Source organism: Megalobrama amblycephala, linkage group LG3 (genome assembly GCF_018812025.1).
Source record: "Megalobrama amblycephala isolate DHTTF-2021 linkage group LG3, ASM1881202v1, whole genome shotgun sequence".
Lineage (NCBI taxonomy): Eukaryota > Metazoa > Chordata > Actinopteri > Cypriniformes > Xenocyprididae > Megalobrama > Megalobrama amblycephala.
The window spans coordinates 32,709,713-32,729,949 of NC_063046.1; the positions used below are offsets into that span (position 1 = coordinate 32,709,713).

A 20,237-nucleotide genomic window follows, 5' to 3' on the forward strand; every position below is an offset into this window, starting at 1 on the left:
AGACGATGAGAGACGACACCAATTTAATTTAACGATAACGTGACTACAACTACACATGCAATATAGTTGACGAAAAAAGATGAGACTGAAATGTGGCTTAAAGACTAAAACTTTACCAGAATCACTCTTTTGAAATCACTTTTTGTTTTTGTCAAATAAAGGAGACAAAATATTACAGACTGTTTTTACGAGCAGTCACGCTTACGGTTGCCAGATTTCCAGAACTTAAACTCCCTTTCAGAGCTTTTCTGTTAAAAGAACATGTTTTACTTAATCTTTGCTATCTGGCAACCCCGCACACGAGCCCTCTCGACACTGAGGAAGAAGCGCGGGTGGTCTGAAAACACAGACAAGTAAGCTAAAGTTCATCGCTCTTCGTTTGAGATTTTCTACTTAAATTAAAGTGTCTATATTGCGCTTCTCGTTTACTGACTAACTCTGGGACCAAAGTGCAGGCTGATATCCAGCAGTGGTTCTCAAACTGACATAACGTTACGCGAAAAGTGCCGTTCATTTTATTCTACTCCACCTTAAAATAACATGAAAACTGAACATATATTTCTAGCAGTTAAAATGTCGTATATACACGACATTCAATGAAATTGCCTCATCTTTTGCGGTCAAAACTGACTGCATCCACAGCTACACTAGTGGTGTTCTCGACAATATAACATTACCTTTGTGAAAGTGGGGATTTAGCACTTACTAGCATGAAGCACAAATATAGACGCAGACTGCATGTAGATTTAAGATTAAAACTCTCTTCGATACAAGAACATACCCTTCTGCGAGTTACTGTTTTTAATGTTGATCATATTATACCAGCAAGAATATTGCCTGAATATAATATAATATATAATTTCCCAAGCCTAATTTTTGCTCTATTTTGCAAAGAAAGCCATAGCAGAACTGCAGCACACAAGCTGTTTCGTGAACGAATCTGCGGCTTTGAATGAATCGTCAATGATTCAATGATCCATTCATAAATACAGCCACTTGCTTTGATACTGAACAAATGAATGACTCGATGATTCACTCATAAAAACAGTGACTTACTGCCACCTACTGGCGGTTTTAATGTAATATTTAAAAGTATCACTTCGTTTTTATCATCATTGTATTGATATAATTTTTTTTAACATTTTATTTAAGGCATTATTTATTTATTTTATGGTATTTATAAAGGTAAAAAATGCACTGGAAAATTGATTTAAGAAGGCAAATATTGTCTCTTAATGGAAATGTGTAACTGCAGTCTAAGTGGAAAAGAGAGGGTACTCAGAAGGATGTTCAACACTCTAGAAAGTTTTAGAACCACTGAAAGTGGATATGTACAATTGAACAAGTGCTGCTGATAAGAGTGCGATGTCAGTACAGTCTGTTACCTTGATTCAAATTTTTCATAAGCTTAAATCAATTGATCTAAAGAAAAAAATTGACTATTTTTTCTAAAGACTACATATAAAATATATCAAAATTAATGTTGGTAACTGTAGTTTGACTAAAAGTAATGACTAAGACTTGACAAAAATGTGATGACTTTTTGTCGACCAAAACTAGACTAAAATATGAAAGACTAAAATGACTAAAATGTGACTAAGACTAAGGAGCATTTTCGTCTGAAGATAAAGACTAAGACTAAATAAAAAATGGCTGCCAAAATTAACACTGGTGTAACCAAACATTTGAATGGGCCCCATTGACTTCCCTAGAATAAAAAATAAATAAATAAATAAATAAAAATATGGAAGTCAATGAGGCCTGTCAACTATCTACAAAATATCTTCTTTTGTGTTCAGCAGAGGAAAGAAATTCATACAGGTTTGGAACAACCTGAAGGTGAGTAAATGATGACAGAATTTAAATTTTTTGGTGTACTATCCCTTTAAATGAATATAAACAGTTGAGAAAGAAAACACATGTGTAACAGTATATTAGATCCATGCAGCTCTTAAAGTGACAGCAGCAATGATAATCAAACAATAAAAGACAGAGAAAATCACTTACTGCTCTTGACTGAATAACTTTTGTCGATTTAAAGCTGCAGTCTGCGATTTTTGGCCCTCTAGTGGTTAATAAACAGAACTGCACGCATCTTTCGGAAGATATTTGTAGCCGGAGCTACTTTTCTCCGTGTATGTCTATGGCGAGTCACGCAGTTACTGTGATACTCTGCGGCGGGTCCTACAGGTCCGGTCTGAAATAGTCAGAATATAAACACTTATTATAAGTGTACCATAATGATTCAAGATAAGACAGTTTGGAAAATGGATTCATGTTGTGCATTCTCATTATATCATTTTTTCTAAATTTTGAACACAAAAAAAGTTACGGACAGCAGCTTTAATTAGGAACAACCTATAATTAAAAGTGCAGTATGTAATATTGACAACTAGTAGTTGAAATGGGTACTGCAGTCCAAATTCATAATATTGGAGAGAGTTGTTTAGTTGGATGCTGAGGCTTTTTAGGTCAGGTAGAATCTGCGATCTCTGACCCAGAGGAAGTCTGTGATGTTTATCTTTTTTTGCATATCGCTGATGGCCCTTTGGCTCTGGCAGGGCATTCATCCATCTATCAGAGATCCAGAGAGGCCTTCACCAGCCCCCTCTTTCTCCCTCTAGGGCTCTCAGTGTTTCTATCCATCTCTCACACTGGGACTGCTTCTGACTGGCAGGTCATGTTGAGCAGCTCCTCATACAGGTACCTTGATGCTCTCACTGTGATTATGGGAGCATTTAGGATGAGCAAAACAGTTCTGTTTTTTCCTAAAGAGAGTGTACTCCGTCTCTGATGGGTTGAGGGTTCATGTACATCATGTCAAAAGACATGATATGCAAAAGACATGATATGCATATATGCAAGTATTTATAACAGGTTGCTATAAATTCAGTGCAGAATGTGCACAAGTTTCCAATTGTTTTGGGCGGTATAAGTTATACCATGTTATGTTAGAAATGTGTCAACCTGTAAAGGAGATCTGTTGTGCAGTACTACATTTTGGGAAAAAAAAAAAAAAAGTCTATATCAATTTCACCAGATATGTTGATGTAGAGGGTCTAAAAAGTTAAAGGTATGTAATAGGCATATTAATATTGACAGCTAGCATTGAAATACTAATAAAAAAATATTGGAGAGTTATTTACCCCACCCTTCTCCACCTCAGACTCAATGCTCCCATGGGTTGCCAGATTGCGGACAGGCAACAGGAATGAGCACAATTGACAATGGAAGGTGACGAGCCTTACACTGTACGTTTATCAGTTGATTTATCCACATTTTAATATGCCTCTGGTCATAGAGCTTTTTAGATGGATGCTGAGGCTTTTCAGGCTTTTCAGCTTCCATGGCTGCAATGCGCTGTGTTTCCCACCAGTTGGCAACCCAAGATGTTGAAATACTATTGGGTAAATTGGCAGTGGGCGGGATCACACAGACCAAAACAAAAACAGACATTGCTTTAAGGAACACACATAGTAGAGTAGTAGCATTATTTTTCAGAGAAAAAAAGTATGTGAACTTAGCATGTTTCCTAAATACCTGCAAGCATATTATGGTATTTTTATGCTTTAGTATAGTCAAAAAATAGATACAACACCTTTAAGGTGATGTAACCATTGAGTAAACAATGCAAAATACTTTCCTTGAAAATGCGTGAATACACACACACACATATATATATATATATATATATATATATATATATATATATATATATATATATATATATATATATATATATATATGGCTTTTAGTTCGAAGCAAAATAGGTTCCTGTTGACTAAAGTATGTTTCTGCGGTATATCGATACCACCGCGGTTTTTTTCTTACCAGTGTGAAAGAGACTCAAAATACTCTGTCAATGTTGTGCATACAATTAAGACTTATACACTATTTTAATCTGTTGAATATCTTCTTTTATTTGTGTACACTCAGAGTAAAAACAAAATGTTGTGCTTTTTGTAAAATAAAGAAAACTAACATGATGCGTGATCTGTCCTCTCCCTCTGAACAAACTCCAATCTGATAGTTCTCAGAAAATGAACTGTAACTTAGTAAATACTAATCGCAAAAAATTAGACTTGTGACTAAAGAAACGTTGAAATGTCAGGTTTTAAATCGTGTAAGTCAAATCGAAAACAAAAATGTTCTGTTTATGTAATCTGTATGAAAAGATACACATGTCAGAAGTCCGTGATTCAGCTCATTATCCGCTAATGCGGCTTCGCCCACGGAGCTAGCGCTATTCAGACGCAAATTCTGAGGCAATACATGCATACATCGTCTCAATCGTGTATTTATTGTCTTGAAAAGTGTTTATCTGTATGTTAAAGCCATGGTTAGAGACCTCTGGAAGACATGCCATTAGTTCCTGGAATGGCCTGTTCTTCTTTAGATTAATTTGTGGACTAAATGTCCACAGCGCGCCCTCCAGCTGCAAGTATGAATTGAAAACACAGTATCCTGCGCTCACAGTGATGACAATAAATATTAAATAAATATTACTACTAGAAAATTGATATAAACATATGAGAATCCATCAATATTTCTCCAAATGTGCATACTTTTAAGCATATTAAGAAATTACGGTCAATATAAGATTTTAAGAGTCAAAATGTGAAGCTTGAGTCTTAGATCTTTTTAATGATGTATAGTTTGTAAAGTGCACATTAACATTTAGACTATATAATATAACAAATATAGTAGCCTATATGAAATGCCATAGAGGTAGGAATGCTCAGATGCTTTGCATCACAGAAATACATTATATTTTAAAGTATATTAAAATAGAAAACCATTATTTGGTTAGAGACTTAAGACTTCTTTTAAATTCTTTTGACTGGTACTGTAATTTAACATATGCCTATACTACATTTTCTTCACATCATGTGCAATAATATGTGCATGCATGAGATCACAAAAATCATGTTTTTTTTTTTTTTTGTCCAGAGTGGACATTAATCCTGTTATCAGCATGATCACAGAGGGTTTTTTCACAGCCTACCTGACTGAAAGGCCTCATAAATATTAATATTATTTTTAAGAAACATAATTATTTACAATAAAACCTTTTATTATGATTTTTTTTATAAGAATTTCAGCCTTTAATCAGCTTTTCTTTTTTTTCTGTAATGTACCACCTACATTTTTTTTTTACTGTAATACCCACAAAAATATCAAAATAAATTTGAGCTCAGAAAGATGAAAACATGTTTATCCTTAGGTGCAGTTAAAAAAACAATATGACCAGAAAAATGTGCTCTATTGTAGATCGCTTTAATGGTGAATTTTTTTGTGATTTTGTTTTGATCATGCTATAGATTGTTCATGGTCAGTGTCATGACCTGCTGCATTGATATAGAATTCAAGAGAGAATGTGTCTTAGGTGTGGAATTGTGAATAATATATATTGCCTGTTTCAGAGTGGCTTCAAATGTGGCTCATCCAGTTTTTTATAATGTAGTACTATTTTGTGTTTTTTTTGTTGTTTTTTTTAAAGTGTTGTTTAACGTTATGCAGTTTTTTGTACTGATGCCAGATTTATTTATTTGTTATGAATAATTGTAAAAATTACAGAAAAATTGTTTTGTGTCAAGTCATATTTTTGTCACTACAGTCTTGGGAAATAGACATTGTTTACATGATACATTTACATATAGGTATTCATTTGGAAGATGCTTTTATCCAAAGATACTTAAAAATGAGGAATATCACAAAAAAACAACAAAAATATTATTTTTCATTAAACGTTATTAAACACTGGAAAAAAGGTTAACTTTATAAGAGTGCCTCATGCAGTGATATCTTAATTAATTGGTTTTAGTTCTAGTCAAAATAATTTGGCATCTCTGAATCAACCTAAAGACATTGGGTTAGACCAACATTTGATTTAAACTACATTTAAGGGTTATTTAAGGTATAACAGGCTCCTTAAGGTAATAATATATATTTTACTGTGTTGGAAGAGTCTTTTCTTGTGGTTGTGGATATTATGTCATATGAAATATTTTGAATTTCTAGAAAAAATTACTATATCTTGATGTATATTGTTAGTGTGATATGCTGTAAGGTTTTGGCCATAGTGCCCACTTGACAAGCAAAACTGTCAGATGTTTTGCCATTTCCGTGGCAAGAATCATCTAATGGCTATTGTGTCCTTGTACCTTATATATATATCTTATATACCTTATAGTCTTACCTTAGAGTGACCTTTTAGCCTGATGTTAGTGCTGATTAACTCAGAGAAACTCCTAATACACCAGAGGTATTTACTTTCTCTTTCTGTGTCCACACACACACACACACACACACACACTCTCTCTTTTATATATATATATCGATCTTAATATGGCTCTTACTTGCCCACCTCCTCTATCTATTAATCTTTTATTAATAATCATTTTATATTGATCCAAACCTGGAGCTTAAGTTAATCTTTTTCAAATCCTCCCCACTAGCTCCCACTTCTCTCGCTCAGTCGTTCTCTCTCTTTTTCTCTCTTGCTCTTCTCTGTCTCCCCAGCAGAGTGCAAGGCAGCAGGTGTGCTGTCACAGTCAATGAAAGGGCCAATCACCTGGGGAATCAAAGAGCCCGTGACTCTGTCACTCCACACATTTTCTGACAGCCCACTATTTATACCTCTCCCAGGGAAAAAAGTGAGAGCAAGGAATTTCATGAGAAAGAGAAAAAACGAAATAAACGGAAATGGGAAGATGCGTTTAAAGGGTCGATTTAACAAGTTTGAAAAGTAACACAAAGGAGAGAAGACACCGGCGGGTTGTTTCTGTTTTATGGCTGACATATTTTTCTTTCTTTTTGTCCTTTAGCTTTTTCATTCGTGCATTTACATGATACCGTGTCGTCCATAAATGTGTGCTGAAACTGTTTTCAGTTCTGTTGCTTTGCAAGGCGATGATTGTGATAAAGAAGGAATGTTTAATGAGGCGACGCAGCAGCTAAACGTAGGAAGCGCCGCCATGAGGAAAACACTCCACTCATTAGTATCTGCCATTCTCTCCAACTTGCATGTAAATGTGTCTCTGCATCTGTGATGTTTTGTAGCTCACTTTTTTTTTTTTTTGTGGAAAATAAACATCAAAACTTGAAACTGAGTTTCTGAAACTATTTTGAGGACATGCTGTGAAGAAACCCATATCATGACACAGATATGCAGGGCCTTATGCTTTTTTGTCCTGTGTTACAAACTGAAGATACCAAACTAAATGCCCATTTAAAGGAACACTCCACGGTTTTTGAAAATAGGCTAATTTTCCAACTCTCCTAGAGTTAAACAGTTGAGTTTTACCGTTTTCGAATCCATTCAGCCAATCTCCGGGTCTGGCGGTACCATTTTTAGCATAGCTTAGCATAATTCATTGAATCTGATGAGACCAATAGCATTTCGCTCAAAAATGACCAAAGACTTTCGATATTTTTCCTATTTAAAACTTGACTCTTCTGTAGTTAGATTGTGTACTAAGAACGGCAGAAAATGAAAAGTTGTGATTTTCTAGGCCAATATGGCTAGGAACTATATTCTCATTCCAGAGTAATAATCAAGGATCTTTGCTGCCGTACCATGGGTGCAGCAGGCGCAATGATATTACGCAGCACCTCTCACAAATCTTTCCATGGTTGCAAGTGTTACGAATGCTGGTGTGGTAGAGATGAGACGTTCACGGATATCCACTATTATGAGTATTTATTCACAAACGAAGGGAGTGAGTCCATTATAAAGGGAGTGCAGATGATCGGGAACAGGTGCAGGTAATCCGTGATGATGGGTGGATGATGAGGGAAGTGAGTGCAGGTGTGGAGACAGGAGGATCTTGGGAAATGGAGTCCGGGAAATGAGGGAACTGTGACAGCAAGGCACACTCCCTGTGCAAACAGTGGTGCCGCCAGACCCGGAGATCGACTGAATGGATTCGAAAACGGTAAAACTCAACTGTTTAACTCCAGGGGAGTTGGAAAATGAGCCCATTTTCAAAAAAAGTGGAGTGTTCCTTTAAAGGTGCAATATGTAATATTTTTGCAGTAAAATATCCAAAAACCACTAGGCCAAGGTTATATATTTTGTTCACTTGAGTACTTACAATATCCCAAATGTTTCCAACTATTTGTAAATCGTGAGAAAATTGCAATTTTAACCAAGGCTCCGGGACGTGTGAGGAGTCGCCTATCAATTGCGTCATACCCGTGTAACCTTCGGTTTCCGGTTTTATTTTATAGAAACCATGGAAACACCAAAGACGCTTTAAAATATTACAGATTTTAATAGACAAGGGAACAACTGTTTTGATATATTTATATAGCTCAACACGTTTAGTCTTATTGTTTAAATCTAATTTTCTTGATTTTTTTTTCGAGTACCATGCTTTACCATGCCTCAGAGAAAAACACTATTTTGTCAAATAGTTAACATAGCATAATCAGATGCAGCTTTATTTTTATTAACAGTAATACAGAATTTTCTCCATCATACAATACGTTTTAAAATTAATTGCATGTCATTTATCAAATCAAGCCATCCAGCATTTAATATGATATTCTAAAATCGATCTATCTTACTGCAGTGTCTAACAGTGTCTCACATCAGCCGCCGAGCGAACGCACAGAGTAACGTTATAACATTTTCAACACAGTCAAATGTATCTAATATGATAAACAGAGCTGTGTTACCTTATACTCCTGACCGGAAAAGCGGTCGCAGCGCCGGTGACTGTGGCATAATAAAAGTTCTGCTGCTCGTGAGGCGTGTGTTGCGCAGTCACTCCAGCGGCCTCGTTCAGCTCCCACAACACTCGGTCCTGCTCTGCTTCATACTACAGTAACGTTAATAATCGCATCCATGGACATGAGTTCTTCCCGACTCCAGTCCCTGTTCTTTTGCACCGTCTGTTGAGGTGAAGACCACATGTCCCAAGATACCGCTCTAAAACTTGGCGTCATCAGGCTACGCCTTTGTTTTGTATAGGCCTCTAGCGCCCTCTAGCGGACAATATTTTTACATATTGTACCTTAAAAATAAACCTTTTCAGCTATTTTAAAATAGCTTGTTTATTTGTCCTTTGCAATCTCTGGTTTTTATTTGATTTGTTACATCCATGATTACAGATATTTCTCAAAACATATTGAAATAATTGAATATCTGATTTACAGGTTCAGATTGGTATACCATGAGAGTGGATTTGACGGTGATGGATGTCAATGATAATGCCCCAGAATGGACAATGGTCCCTTTCCCCTACCTGAGCGTGGTCTCGGCTAGTGCCCTACCAAACTCACTAGTCTACAAGCTTCAAGCCAGAGATGGTGATGAGGGCATCAATGGAGAGGTGGAATATTTCCTGTCTGATGGTAAGCAGATTTTCCTATCTACCTCCTTAAAGGGTTAGTTCACCCAAATAGGGAAATTCTGTCAATAATTACATTGCCGCAGTAAGAACAGTGAAGGCTTCCGTGTTTACGTCCGAATGCCGGCTTAGTATTGGCCAAAGCTGATCATATGAGCAGCCCGACGCATGCGTGTGATGTTGATGCAGGAGCCGGCCAATAATGATTCGGCGTTCTGACATAGAACCTGGGAGCGCTGCATGTAAACAACTTATGAGAATGACACAGAAGAGAAGATATTGATGACTAAAGTCTAGGGCTGCAACAACTATTCAATAAAATCGATAATAATCGATAATGAAAATCATCGACACCGATTCTCATCAATTAGTTGGCTCAGCCCGCCATGCATGGAAGACTTCCACCAGTCACGTCAAATTACAGCACTGAATAACGCATTTCTATGGACCAAAATGCATCTAAAAATAGTGGAGGAAACAGAGTGAGCTGCTGCAGGAAAGGTACAAGATCAAAGCTGATCAAAACATGAGAATTATTTATTTTAAGCTTCAAGCTAAAGCATTAGCGTAATGGCTTACCCTGTCAGGCACTTTGACAGATGCATGTGCGTCCTCCGCGCAAAACATTAATTCTACTGCTATATCCTTATCTGTAAATGTTACAAATTAACGTGAGCATTTACATTTTGCATCAAGGCTCGTCCTGACAGTCTGTGTTAAACTTCGAACTTTACTGAATGACCGTCAGCGCGCATCTGCGTCAGACAGACGGAACACGGTAGAGAGGGAGACTATTAATATTCAGCACAAAAATATTCATTTTGCTGAAATATCTGTTGTTTAAAGTTAAATTTAGATTTAAAAATGGACATGTCATTCAAGTATTTTATGATAGTAGTAACTATAAAGGGAGAACTAATTGAAAATAAATGTAAGACGTATAGCCTATTTACAGTATAGCCTATTTACAGGATAAAGAAATGACAGTAAGAGGTGATTGTGTCCAGAGTTAATGTGTGTGTTCCTGCAAAACATTTATCTTGCCTGTTGGTTAACACTGAGTTTGTGTTTTACTTTATTATCTTTATTACTATCTTCATTTTTAATGTAGAGTAGAGATTTAAACTATATTCACTATATACAGTGCTAAATTTATTAGACATCTGATTCCCAATGTATGGTTTGTGCCACAGGTCAGGGCAGCATAAACTATCAGTATTGGTGATTACTAAAATAATTTTTCATGTTTCTGTAATGGTTAATCCACCAATATGTGTAAGCTCTTTAGTTACAGCAGTATGTCTAAAGCTACAATATATTTAATGTTGTTATCCATGAATTTTTGATTTTACGTTTTTTTCAGATGTCCAGTTACAGTCAATACGAACAGAGACTGTTAAGTTTTTTTGGATATTATGTGTGAATATTATTTAGAAACTATTTAGTTGTTTCAGTTTGTTATTTTCCTAATAAATGGCAATAACTTTTTAGTTTCAAACAAGTTTTTGATAGATTCCTAAAATATTTGTGTTCTCTCTTAATTATGACAGGTAGTCTAACAAATTAAGCACTGTATGTTTTCATAGCATTCAGTTGGCATATTAGTTTGAAGTACATTGGGCAGGATGTGTAATAGTGTGTTTTTTTTTTTTGGTCAATAAAATAAAAATAAATAAACGTAGGATTTTTATCCGATTAATCGGTTAATCGAAAAAATAATCTGCCAACTAATCGATTATCAAAATAATCGTTAGTTGCAGCCATACTGAAGTCATTATTTTTGTTTTGTTTGTGCACACAAAAAGTGAAGTTGAAGTCACTTCAAAAAATTAAGGTTAAGCCACTGCATTCACGTCAACTGTTTTAACGATGTCTTTAGTACCTTTCTAGATCTTGAAAGTGTCAGTTAAATTGCTGTCTATGGAGTCATATACCTCTCGGATTTCATCAAAAATATCTTAATTTGTGTTCTGAAGATGAACGAAGGTCTTATGGGTGTGGAACGACATGAGGGTGAGTAATTAATGACAGAATTTTTGGGTGAACTAACCCTTTAAGAAATTAATGTGTATCATAAATTTTTTTTATATTAACTTTGTATACATTACAGTAAAGACAATAAATACATTTCTAATGTTACAGTTATTGTTTCTATTTCAAATAAATGCTGTTCTTTTGAACTTTCTGTTCATCACAGAATCCTGAAAAAAGTATCATGGTTTAAATTTTAATATTAATATTAATTTCAAAATTAAGTAGAACAACCATTTTTATAATAAATGTTTCTTGAACACCATTCAGCATCACAATAATAACATCACATTACATTACATTATTGTCAGGTTTATGTTGTCATCACGTTTCCCTGTGTGTTGATTCATCCTGTTTCATCCTGTTTGTATTAAGTGTGTAGTTTGGGCTCCTGTGTGTTCTTCGTGATTAAAAAACTGTTCTTTGCTCATCTTTGTCTCGTGCGTGTTTAACTACAAGTGAAAATTTACTTTAATTTATTTAATTAACTAACAATGAACAACATTCATAATTTTATTGCATTTATTAATCAAGGTTTGTTCATTTATAAACATTATTTTTTATTATTCGTTCATATTTGCTCGTAATACATTGATATTAATTTATAGTTTTAGTTATATTTATAGTTGATACACTGAAAATATATTAGTATATATATTAACATTACCCTAGATATAAATGCTGTTAAAAAAAAAAAAAAAAAAAAGATAATGATATCTAATTCATTAACTAATTTTAACCAGTTGAAACTTATTGCAAAGTATTCCCATCAAAATACATTGTTGCTGTCGGGCGGAAACTTTGTATCTCCATATTTCGTCTTTTTTAATGTATTTATTTATTTATTTGTTTGTTTATTTATTCACAAACACATACAAATAAACAAATACATACAAATATTTAAATATTTTGAGAGCTTTGGGAGACCGACTCAATTACATTATTCGCAGTGCTTCATGGGAGTAGGCGGAGCTAAAGAGCTCTTTTGCCGCAGTTTGCTTGTTTCGAATCTCTGGTGGAATTTTCTGTACAGCATGATGGGCAATGTAGTTTTTCACTACATATTCCACTGTTAAACAAGGTAAGTTTAAAAATAAGTTGAAATAATGTGGGTTGATGGCTTCAACATAAGCATATGTCATCGATTAATGACCTTGTTGCTTAAAGTAGGGCTTCTAGTTATTAAAAATCAAGTTTTACTTCTGGAATCCGACTGTTGAACTCTATTGTGAATGAAGTGCTGCAGACATTTTGGATTTCTCATCTCTGTTTGCAATGCAAGGGTCATCAAAGAACTGTTTGTGTGAATAAATATAGCATTTGCTTTATTCAAGAAACTCCCTCTCTCTATATAAAGGCTAATATTGGCATTTGGGGAGCGGAGAAGAGTGTCTAGCATTAGCCATTGAGTCATAGATTGGCTATAGCCAATACTGTCTTAAATAGCTTTTGTGTAATACTTCATCATTTATTCAAACGTAATAATCCGCGAGAGAGAACTTAAAAGGATTAGTTCAATTTAAAACGAAAATTACCTCATGATTTACTCACCCTCAAGCCATCCTAGGTGTATATGACTTTCTTCTTTCTGATGAACACAATCTGAGTTATATTAATAAATATCCTGGCGCGTCCAAGCTTTATAATGGCAGTGAACGGGGGCAATGAGTTTGAAGCTCATTTTCATTTTAAAGTGAACTAATCCTTTAAGTTGCGATCACATGGTGTCTGAAAGGCGGATTTCTGTGCTCATCCTTCAGGTCTGAGCCTGGCAGCAATGTTACTTTGTTGCTTTCTTTGTCATGTGCTGCTCTTATATATTTTACTCCCTGCAGGGAGTGGAAGCAGCTGCACACACGTCTTGACTCCTGCTCACACATCGACACAAATCAAGAAATACGGTTGTCATTCTTAAAGTACCGGTATTAATAAAAGTTTGTATTTTACTGTTTTTAATAGCAGGGTATTGCGATACTTTTCTACTATCGTATATCGAACACTACTGTGAGGTTGACAAGTTCTGTTATACAACAGGAGGTGACGGGAGATTCGAGGTGGACAAGAATAATGGTCACGTGCGGACGACAGGCCTCCCCCTGCAGAGAGACAGAGAATACCTACTAACAGTGGTGGCTGCCGACCGTCAGGGCAGCCGCAGTCCTCCTGCTGTAGTGTCCATCATCGCAGGTCCAAGAGCTCCTCAGTTCACCAATGTGTCTTACACAATTTCCATACCAGAAAACACACCAGAAGGACAACCGTGAGTAAAGCCATAACACGCACACATAAACACACACCCAATCTCGTAAATGCAGCAAATCTTATTTCCATAGTGTAATTCTAGCACACCCTAAATGCATCTCCCACACTGTGAGAACACTGCTTATCCATCAGGGTAACAAATAGAAACAGGATCATACTGCACTTACAGCCATCTCGCGCCCTCTGCTTCTTGCTGGAGCGTAGCTCGTGTGAGTCATCGTGTACTACACTATGCAAAATTCATGAAATAATGATCTTTGACTATGTCAGTGTACTGTGATATGCATTAAAGATGCATGAACGTCAGAATAGACTCGTATAGACAGCCCTCAGAGGTTAACCAGGTAATTTATACAATAAAAGCCTCCATTTTTTTTTTTTTTTTTTTTTTTTTTTTTTTTTTTTGCTCTCAGATATAGGTGACAAAGAGACCCTTAATTATTTTGTCTTTGTATAGTCAGTGTTAATTGTATAGCCCTTTGATATTAGATGAGTCACTGTGACTTGCTTGATGCTGCTACAGGGAAGCATAATTAGCGCTGCCCTGCACAGATGTATTAAATCAGGCATTGCCTTGTAGAAAATTATCCTAAATCCTTGTGGAATAAGTGCCTACTGGATCCATTTATGGCAGCTGCATGTCATTAAATATGCATTGAATGCTGTGGTATATTATTTTCCTCATACACACCTGTGATTCCACTATATTGTTGCTTTCATTAAACTTGGCTTGGCAATGAGAGCCAAATCTTACTGAATCTTGTTGGTCTCATCCATAGCTGTGCATAAATATGGTTAACTAACTAATGTTAGGATAAGTATATTGCTCATGGCACGAAAAAGGGGGTGACGTTAATCTTATTGCCAAACATTCTGATCTCTGCCAGACAGCTGTGTCAGACCAAGCCAACAGAAAAACTCTGCCAATGGGAATGGAGTTGTAATAACCACAGTACCTAAAAGGGAAGTCATATTTACCTTTGTTCGTCTGCCTGTCTGCCGTTAAGCTTCTCTGGGATTACAAAAATACATTTATGTCAATCTTGACTGCGTGATTATCATAGTTTTGCTCTTATTTTCTGTGGTCTGAATGTAGCAAGGAACTGAAAAAATGTAGATTATAAAGTGAAAAGCTCCCATAAATGAATATCATTTAACAGACTTTGAGAAATGTATGTTAAGAAGAAGCCTGTCTTTCTTCAATGTTGGCTATTGTTAGTTATAATGGGGCAATTTCAGCATTATGGACGTGACATTTGGAGTCAAAACTTGAAATATAAACGCTCAAAGAATGCATTTAATAGCAACAGATTGAACCGTCTATTTTTATTTTCATAATCCCTTACCAAAGGAGTCCAGACATTAGAAAAATGTCAGTCTATACAGTCGTATTATGTTTTAGATGAGGGAAATATACATAAAAAGTCACTAAGTTTTGAGTGACAACATATTTTTAAAGAATTGTGTGAATTACACTGCGCAAACCAAAAGTAATACTGCCCGCTGAATGAAGAAGGGTTGGCTCTCCACAGAGCATAAAATAATAATTTTATTTCATTTTTCGTGTTCGCATAAATGAGGAAAAAACAACGTTACGGATGTGACCGGTCTGAAAGCGCCACAGAAGACTGCTTTAAAACTGCTTTAAAACTTTCAGAGGCCTCAAGCAGGCATTTAAACCACCAAATATTGAAATCTGGGATACCAGTATGGTAAGACTCCACAATTTATCAACTTTTTACCAGTGTTAATTTTGATTTAGTTTTAGTCATAGTCTTTTGACTAAAATGCCATTTAGTTTTAGTCATTATTTAGTCATCGGAAATTGTTTTAGTTTTAGTCTAGTTTTAGTCGACTAAATATCAAAAGATTTTAGTCGACTAAATCAACAGTAGATTTAGTCGACTAAATTCTAATTTAGTTAAATTGTAATGCATTAAGTAAGCATTTCTCTAACAATACACAGATCCAATACACTGATATACATCTGATATTCTCCAAACTGTTTCTGTTCACTTAAGACAACCAACTGTACTTTACTCGCCATAGCAAGTTTAGTTAAAAGTTTTAGTAATTTTTGGTGTTTGTTTTTTAGTTTTTGCTTTTAAATGTCTATATAGTTTTTGTTGTTGTTGTTTTGTTATTATTTTTATTTTTGTTAGTGTAATACATGAGGTTAAGCTAAAGCTTGGAGACTAGATGAAAGAAAATAAGTTTACATTTTTATATATAGGCTATATATATATTTTTTTTTATTTCAGTTAACGTTTATTTCAAGTAATGAAGATTTTTTTATGGTTTTTAGTTAACTATAACTGTAACCCTTATACTTGTGACATATATTGAATAATCAAATAATAATGTTCTTAGTCTTTCCTTCCTATGACAGAAGATGCAGTAGTTTACTGTGAATTAAATAGAAATTAAATTAAATACAGTTTATTGTGTAAACAAAATGACAATAATGACCAGGAAAAAATATATATAAAAATAAATATTCATTAATTGCGAAACAGTCTGAAGTGTTGCTGCTCGAGCCTGCAGAGCGCGCAACAGCGCCACTTTTCCCGTGGTTAGATCAGCACGTTACACTTCAAATGTGCGCATCTTTCACACAGCAGACCTGACTGGATATCTTCCCAGATCGTCCCTCTCTTTCATTTTCGTCTCGTTTTTATCCATTGACGAAAATTTATGTCGATTTTATTTATAGTTTTAGTCATTCAAAATGCATTTTTATTTAGTCATAGTCTCGTTTTCGTCCGTGAAAAAATGTCGTTGACGAAAATTATGATGAAAATTATTCGTCAACGAAATTAACACTGCTTTTTACTAAACTTTATACAACTTTATACTCTGTATTGTATTGCAAAAGGCTATGGATTAGACCTATTTCTCATGTTGACAAAGCGTGTGCATTGTTCAAGAATCAATTTGGAGACCACGATTCTCCTTCTTACAGAACTGCTTGCTAAAATACATTGACAAATATTAATGTTTATCATAAAGCAGTTTAAAATCGTATGTTTTCCCCACAGTCAGGTGAACCAATTGACGTACACTATTGTCAGTCGCAATCATGTCAGTTTTATGTTTTGTGTCTAAATGATCACACAGATTTCGGCTAGTATTCACAGTTTAAAGCGGAGTCTTGAGTCAAAATGATCAAACTTTATTTCAAGTCAAAATGATTGCAATCTTATTTTTTTGTCAGCTTGATCGCACGGATTGTGATCAATAGGCTATTAATTTTTTAACCAACAGGTAAAAACGTGACATCCCGAGGGAAGTGTCCTATGAGACACAATGATCTTCTATAAGTTTTACTGTATCATGTAGGCCTACCTTTTGATGTTCATATTTCGTTCTGTAACTGTCAAGAGGAAGAGAAGATCGGTTCATGTGCCGCTTACACTGAGGCGCTGCAGTAGCTAATCTGTCACGCGCCGTAGGCTATTAAAGAGCGACATCTATTGTTTAAATTTTGTTATAAAATCGACTGAATTTGAAAGTTGAACCTTTTTCATATTAAAACTAACAAAGCACAAAGAGTGTTGCGATTATTGGCTATGTTTTGATATATACGGTAAGCCTGAAACAGATCACAGCAATATAAAGAAGCAAAGTCATATGCATAGGATTTAATATGAAGTGTCCATAACGGTCATGTCCATAACGGTCACATCCGTAACGCTTATTATAGTTGTTGAGAGCAAAGTAGTGAAATGAATTGTTGATCCAAATAAGCATAAACATAATTTAGCTTTGCATATAAAGGTTTAAGTTATTTGCATTTATAATTGTTAGGCTATATGACATAAACTTAATCTTTAAAATGTTGACAGAGCACTGAAGCATCTTGACCTCTTTATTCCAGCCCTTATAAATTCATCAGGCAGTGCTGTTATGACATACTGAGTGTATTTATTTCTCAGGCATGCCTCCATTTTTCTACACAATGCTTACTGTTAAAATAAAGTTTTAAAAAAGGGGGTATTTGATCCCTTTTTTGAAAGCATGAAATATGGTTGGTTGAAAGTTTAATTTAAGCATTGTTGCTTACCTCATATATTGTGGATGAACAAGGCCATTTTCTTAAAATTTCTGTTAGAGCACATTAATACTGTATAATACACACCTAAATGGACAATTTAAAAAGGGTTTTGTTCTGTTGGTAAAAAACTTTTTTTTTTTTATGGTAAAGATGACCTTTGTGTGGAATTGCCCAAATAATAATAATAATAATAATAATAATAATAATGATAATATCTTATCCCAATCCACTCTGTGAAAGTGCACACATCTCATTCAACTGAGTACACCACCCAAAAACATGGCATGTCACAATCGGTGATGAAACAGACAATAGCCAATGAGCTGATATTGATATTTGATATCAGTGACATATTGAGGCAACACATTTTGAATTTGCAATGGTTGTTTGATTACGCTCACTACTGAGGATTGTTGAATAAAAGCTTCAGTTTGGGTCTGTTCCTCACAAATAGTCATAGATTCTGAAGACCTGGATTCCAGTGCACAAATAAAATGGATTACTTTCATGATCATTTTATGTTGCATTTTTGGTGTGTTTTATCAAAAATTTTTTGAGAAGCATATTGATATAAGTTATTCAAACAAAATAAATATTGTTTGATTTATGGTTATGGTTAAACAATTACAGAAATGTCATCATTTTAAAGTTTTAACATGTAGTCTTGTTTAAGATTATATTGTCCTTTGAAATGATTTGACATCAAAGTCACACAGAACAGAATAAAATGTTATCATTTCAAATTAGGTAAATAAGTCAACTGAATTGCGCTAAAAAAATTTGTTTTGAAGATAATATCAATGATCATATATATATATATATATATATATATATATATATATATATATATATATATATATATATATATATACAAAAGTGTCAACAGATTAGTTAGTAAATAAATGATTTACATTTAAATGCAACATTAATATGTACATTTTATTGTCAATCGTAAGTAGATGTACATGTGGTAGAACCACAGTTTATGTAAAATATATATAAATACACATGAAATGTATTAGTAGCCTATATGTATAAAATGAACAATATCCTACTGGAATAATAAGTGCTGCAGTATTCTCATTATCATTGCTTAAGAGTTAAAATCAGCTATTATCATTTCTCACAGCTAACTATGTTTGTAAATATTCATGTGTTTTCCCTTTTTTGATAATGCCTAAAATGTCATAAAATTGCATTGATGGACTTTAATTGCTGGGTTTTGTTTTCATGGGCCACTGAAGTCTGAGCTGAGCATTTGTCATGATTTGACCCAGTGAGTAAAAAACAATGTGAAAGAAAGTGATAATAACAGTGATCAGTAAGACAGATGCACCTTCAATGAAAATAATAGCGGAGGGGTTTTTTAGCATCAGGAAGAAACTCTTCTAAGTGAGAGATATCCAGAAATTGGAAATACCTTTCAATTTCCGCATGCTTTCCTCAGTAATTGTTTTATTTTGTTCCCTATGTATTTGATAACCAGCACAGTACTGAATTGTTTATTCTGCCTTTACACAAGATCAATGAGCCCGTGGCGAATCTCTTCCCTGCTGTATCATTTACCTTTACATTATTTCCTCAACAAACAATCCTCCACAGCTGCAGTCATTTTCTCAGTGATTATAGTTAAATGTTGGTGAAGATATACTGCGTTCACCTTGGAAGTTGGTTTGATTGAAACTTACTTTCCACAGATGTCCATATTAGCTTAAAAGTCCTTGGTGCACTACTGACTTTACCTTGGTAACCCATTCTTCTTTCTTTTCCAGTTGTGTTTGCTCACTTATCGAACACCATAATCAAGATTGTAGTCAATCAAGTTGTCTCTCCCTCTCTTTGTCTTTTCTCATCCAGGTTCCTAGTCACTCCAGCAATGTCCTTTCAAAAACAGCCAGTTACTTACAGCCTGCTCATCAATCCCAGCAGTCTTTTCAGCATCCAGCCAGAGACAGGAGAGATCAGTCTGACCCGTACTATAGACTATGAGAGCGACCAGCACCGCTACCTGCTGCTGGTGAGAGCCAGTGAGAACCAGGACAGTCTCAGTAGTGCTGCTGAGGTGAGTGCTGCAGCTGCACAGTCAGACTGGGACAGGGTCCAAATTTAAGAATTTTACACACACACTCAACCCCTTTTTCTCAGAGCCCAGACGGTCATCTCTCTTTAAACCATACAACAATTATGCTAATGTGTTTTGTAACTATGATGCTTAATTCGTTTTTATTTTTAAGATTAGATATTTGATAGAAGTGTTCTCTATGGTATTTTGTCACACAACAAACCAGAGCATAAAGTACAACAAATTGGAGTCTGTTTGGTGGTGGGGGATTAAAATGAAAAAATGAAAAAGAAAATTAATTTATAAATACAATTTTATTCTTACTAATTGTTATTTCTATACAGTGTTATACATTGTCTGTCTGTGCTGCTGATGTTGATCCAGCACTGTTTTCACTATAAAATAGTTCATTATCACATGGTTCACTAGGCTAACTTCATTACTTCCAGAGTAAAATGTAATGGGTGAAATA

The 20,237-nt window shown here is 34.8% G+C and overlaps 1 protein-coding gene across 6 annotated transcripts in view; it reads left to right on the forward strand.

Annotated features, from left to right (window-relative positions):
• si:ch211-186j3.6 (neural-cadherin) overlaps window positions 1-20,237 on the forward strand; it is a 382,700-nt gene that overhangs the window by 183,468 nt on the left and 178,995 nt on the right. For all 6 annotated transcript variants that reach the window (XR_007184217.1, XM_048185218.1, XM_048185219.1 and 3 more), the window contains 3 exons: window positions 9,163-9,360; window positions 13,422-13,647; window positions 19,561-19,765. Coding sequence is in view for 5 of the 6 variants with exons in the window: in XM_048185220.1 (XP_048041177.1) it covers window positions 9,163-9,360; window positions 13,422-13,647; window positions 19,561-19,765 (629 nt within the window). In the remaining variant the exon portion in view is untranslated. The remainder of the gene's footprint in view (window positions 1-9,162; window positions 9,361-13,421; window positions 13,648-19,560; window positions 19,766-20,237) is intronic.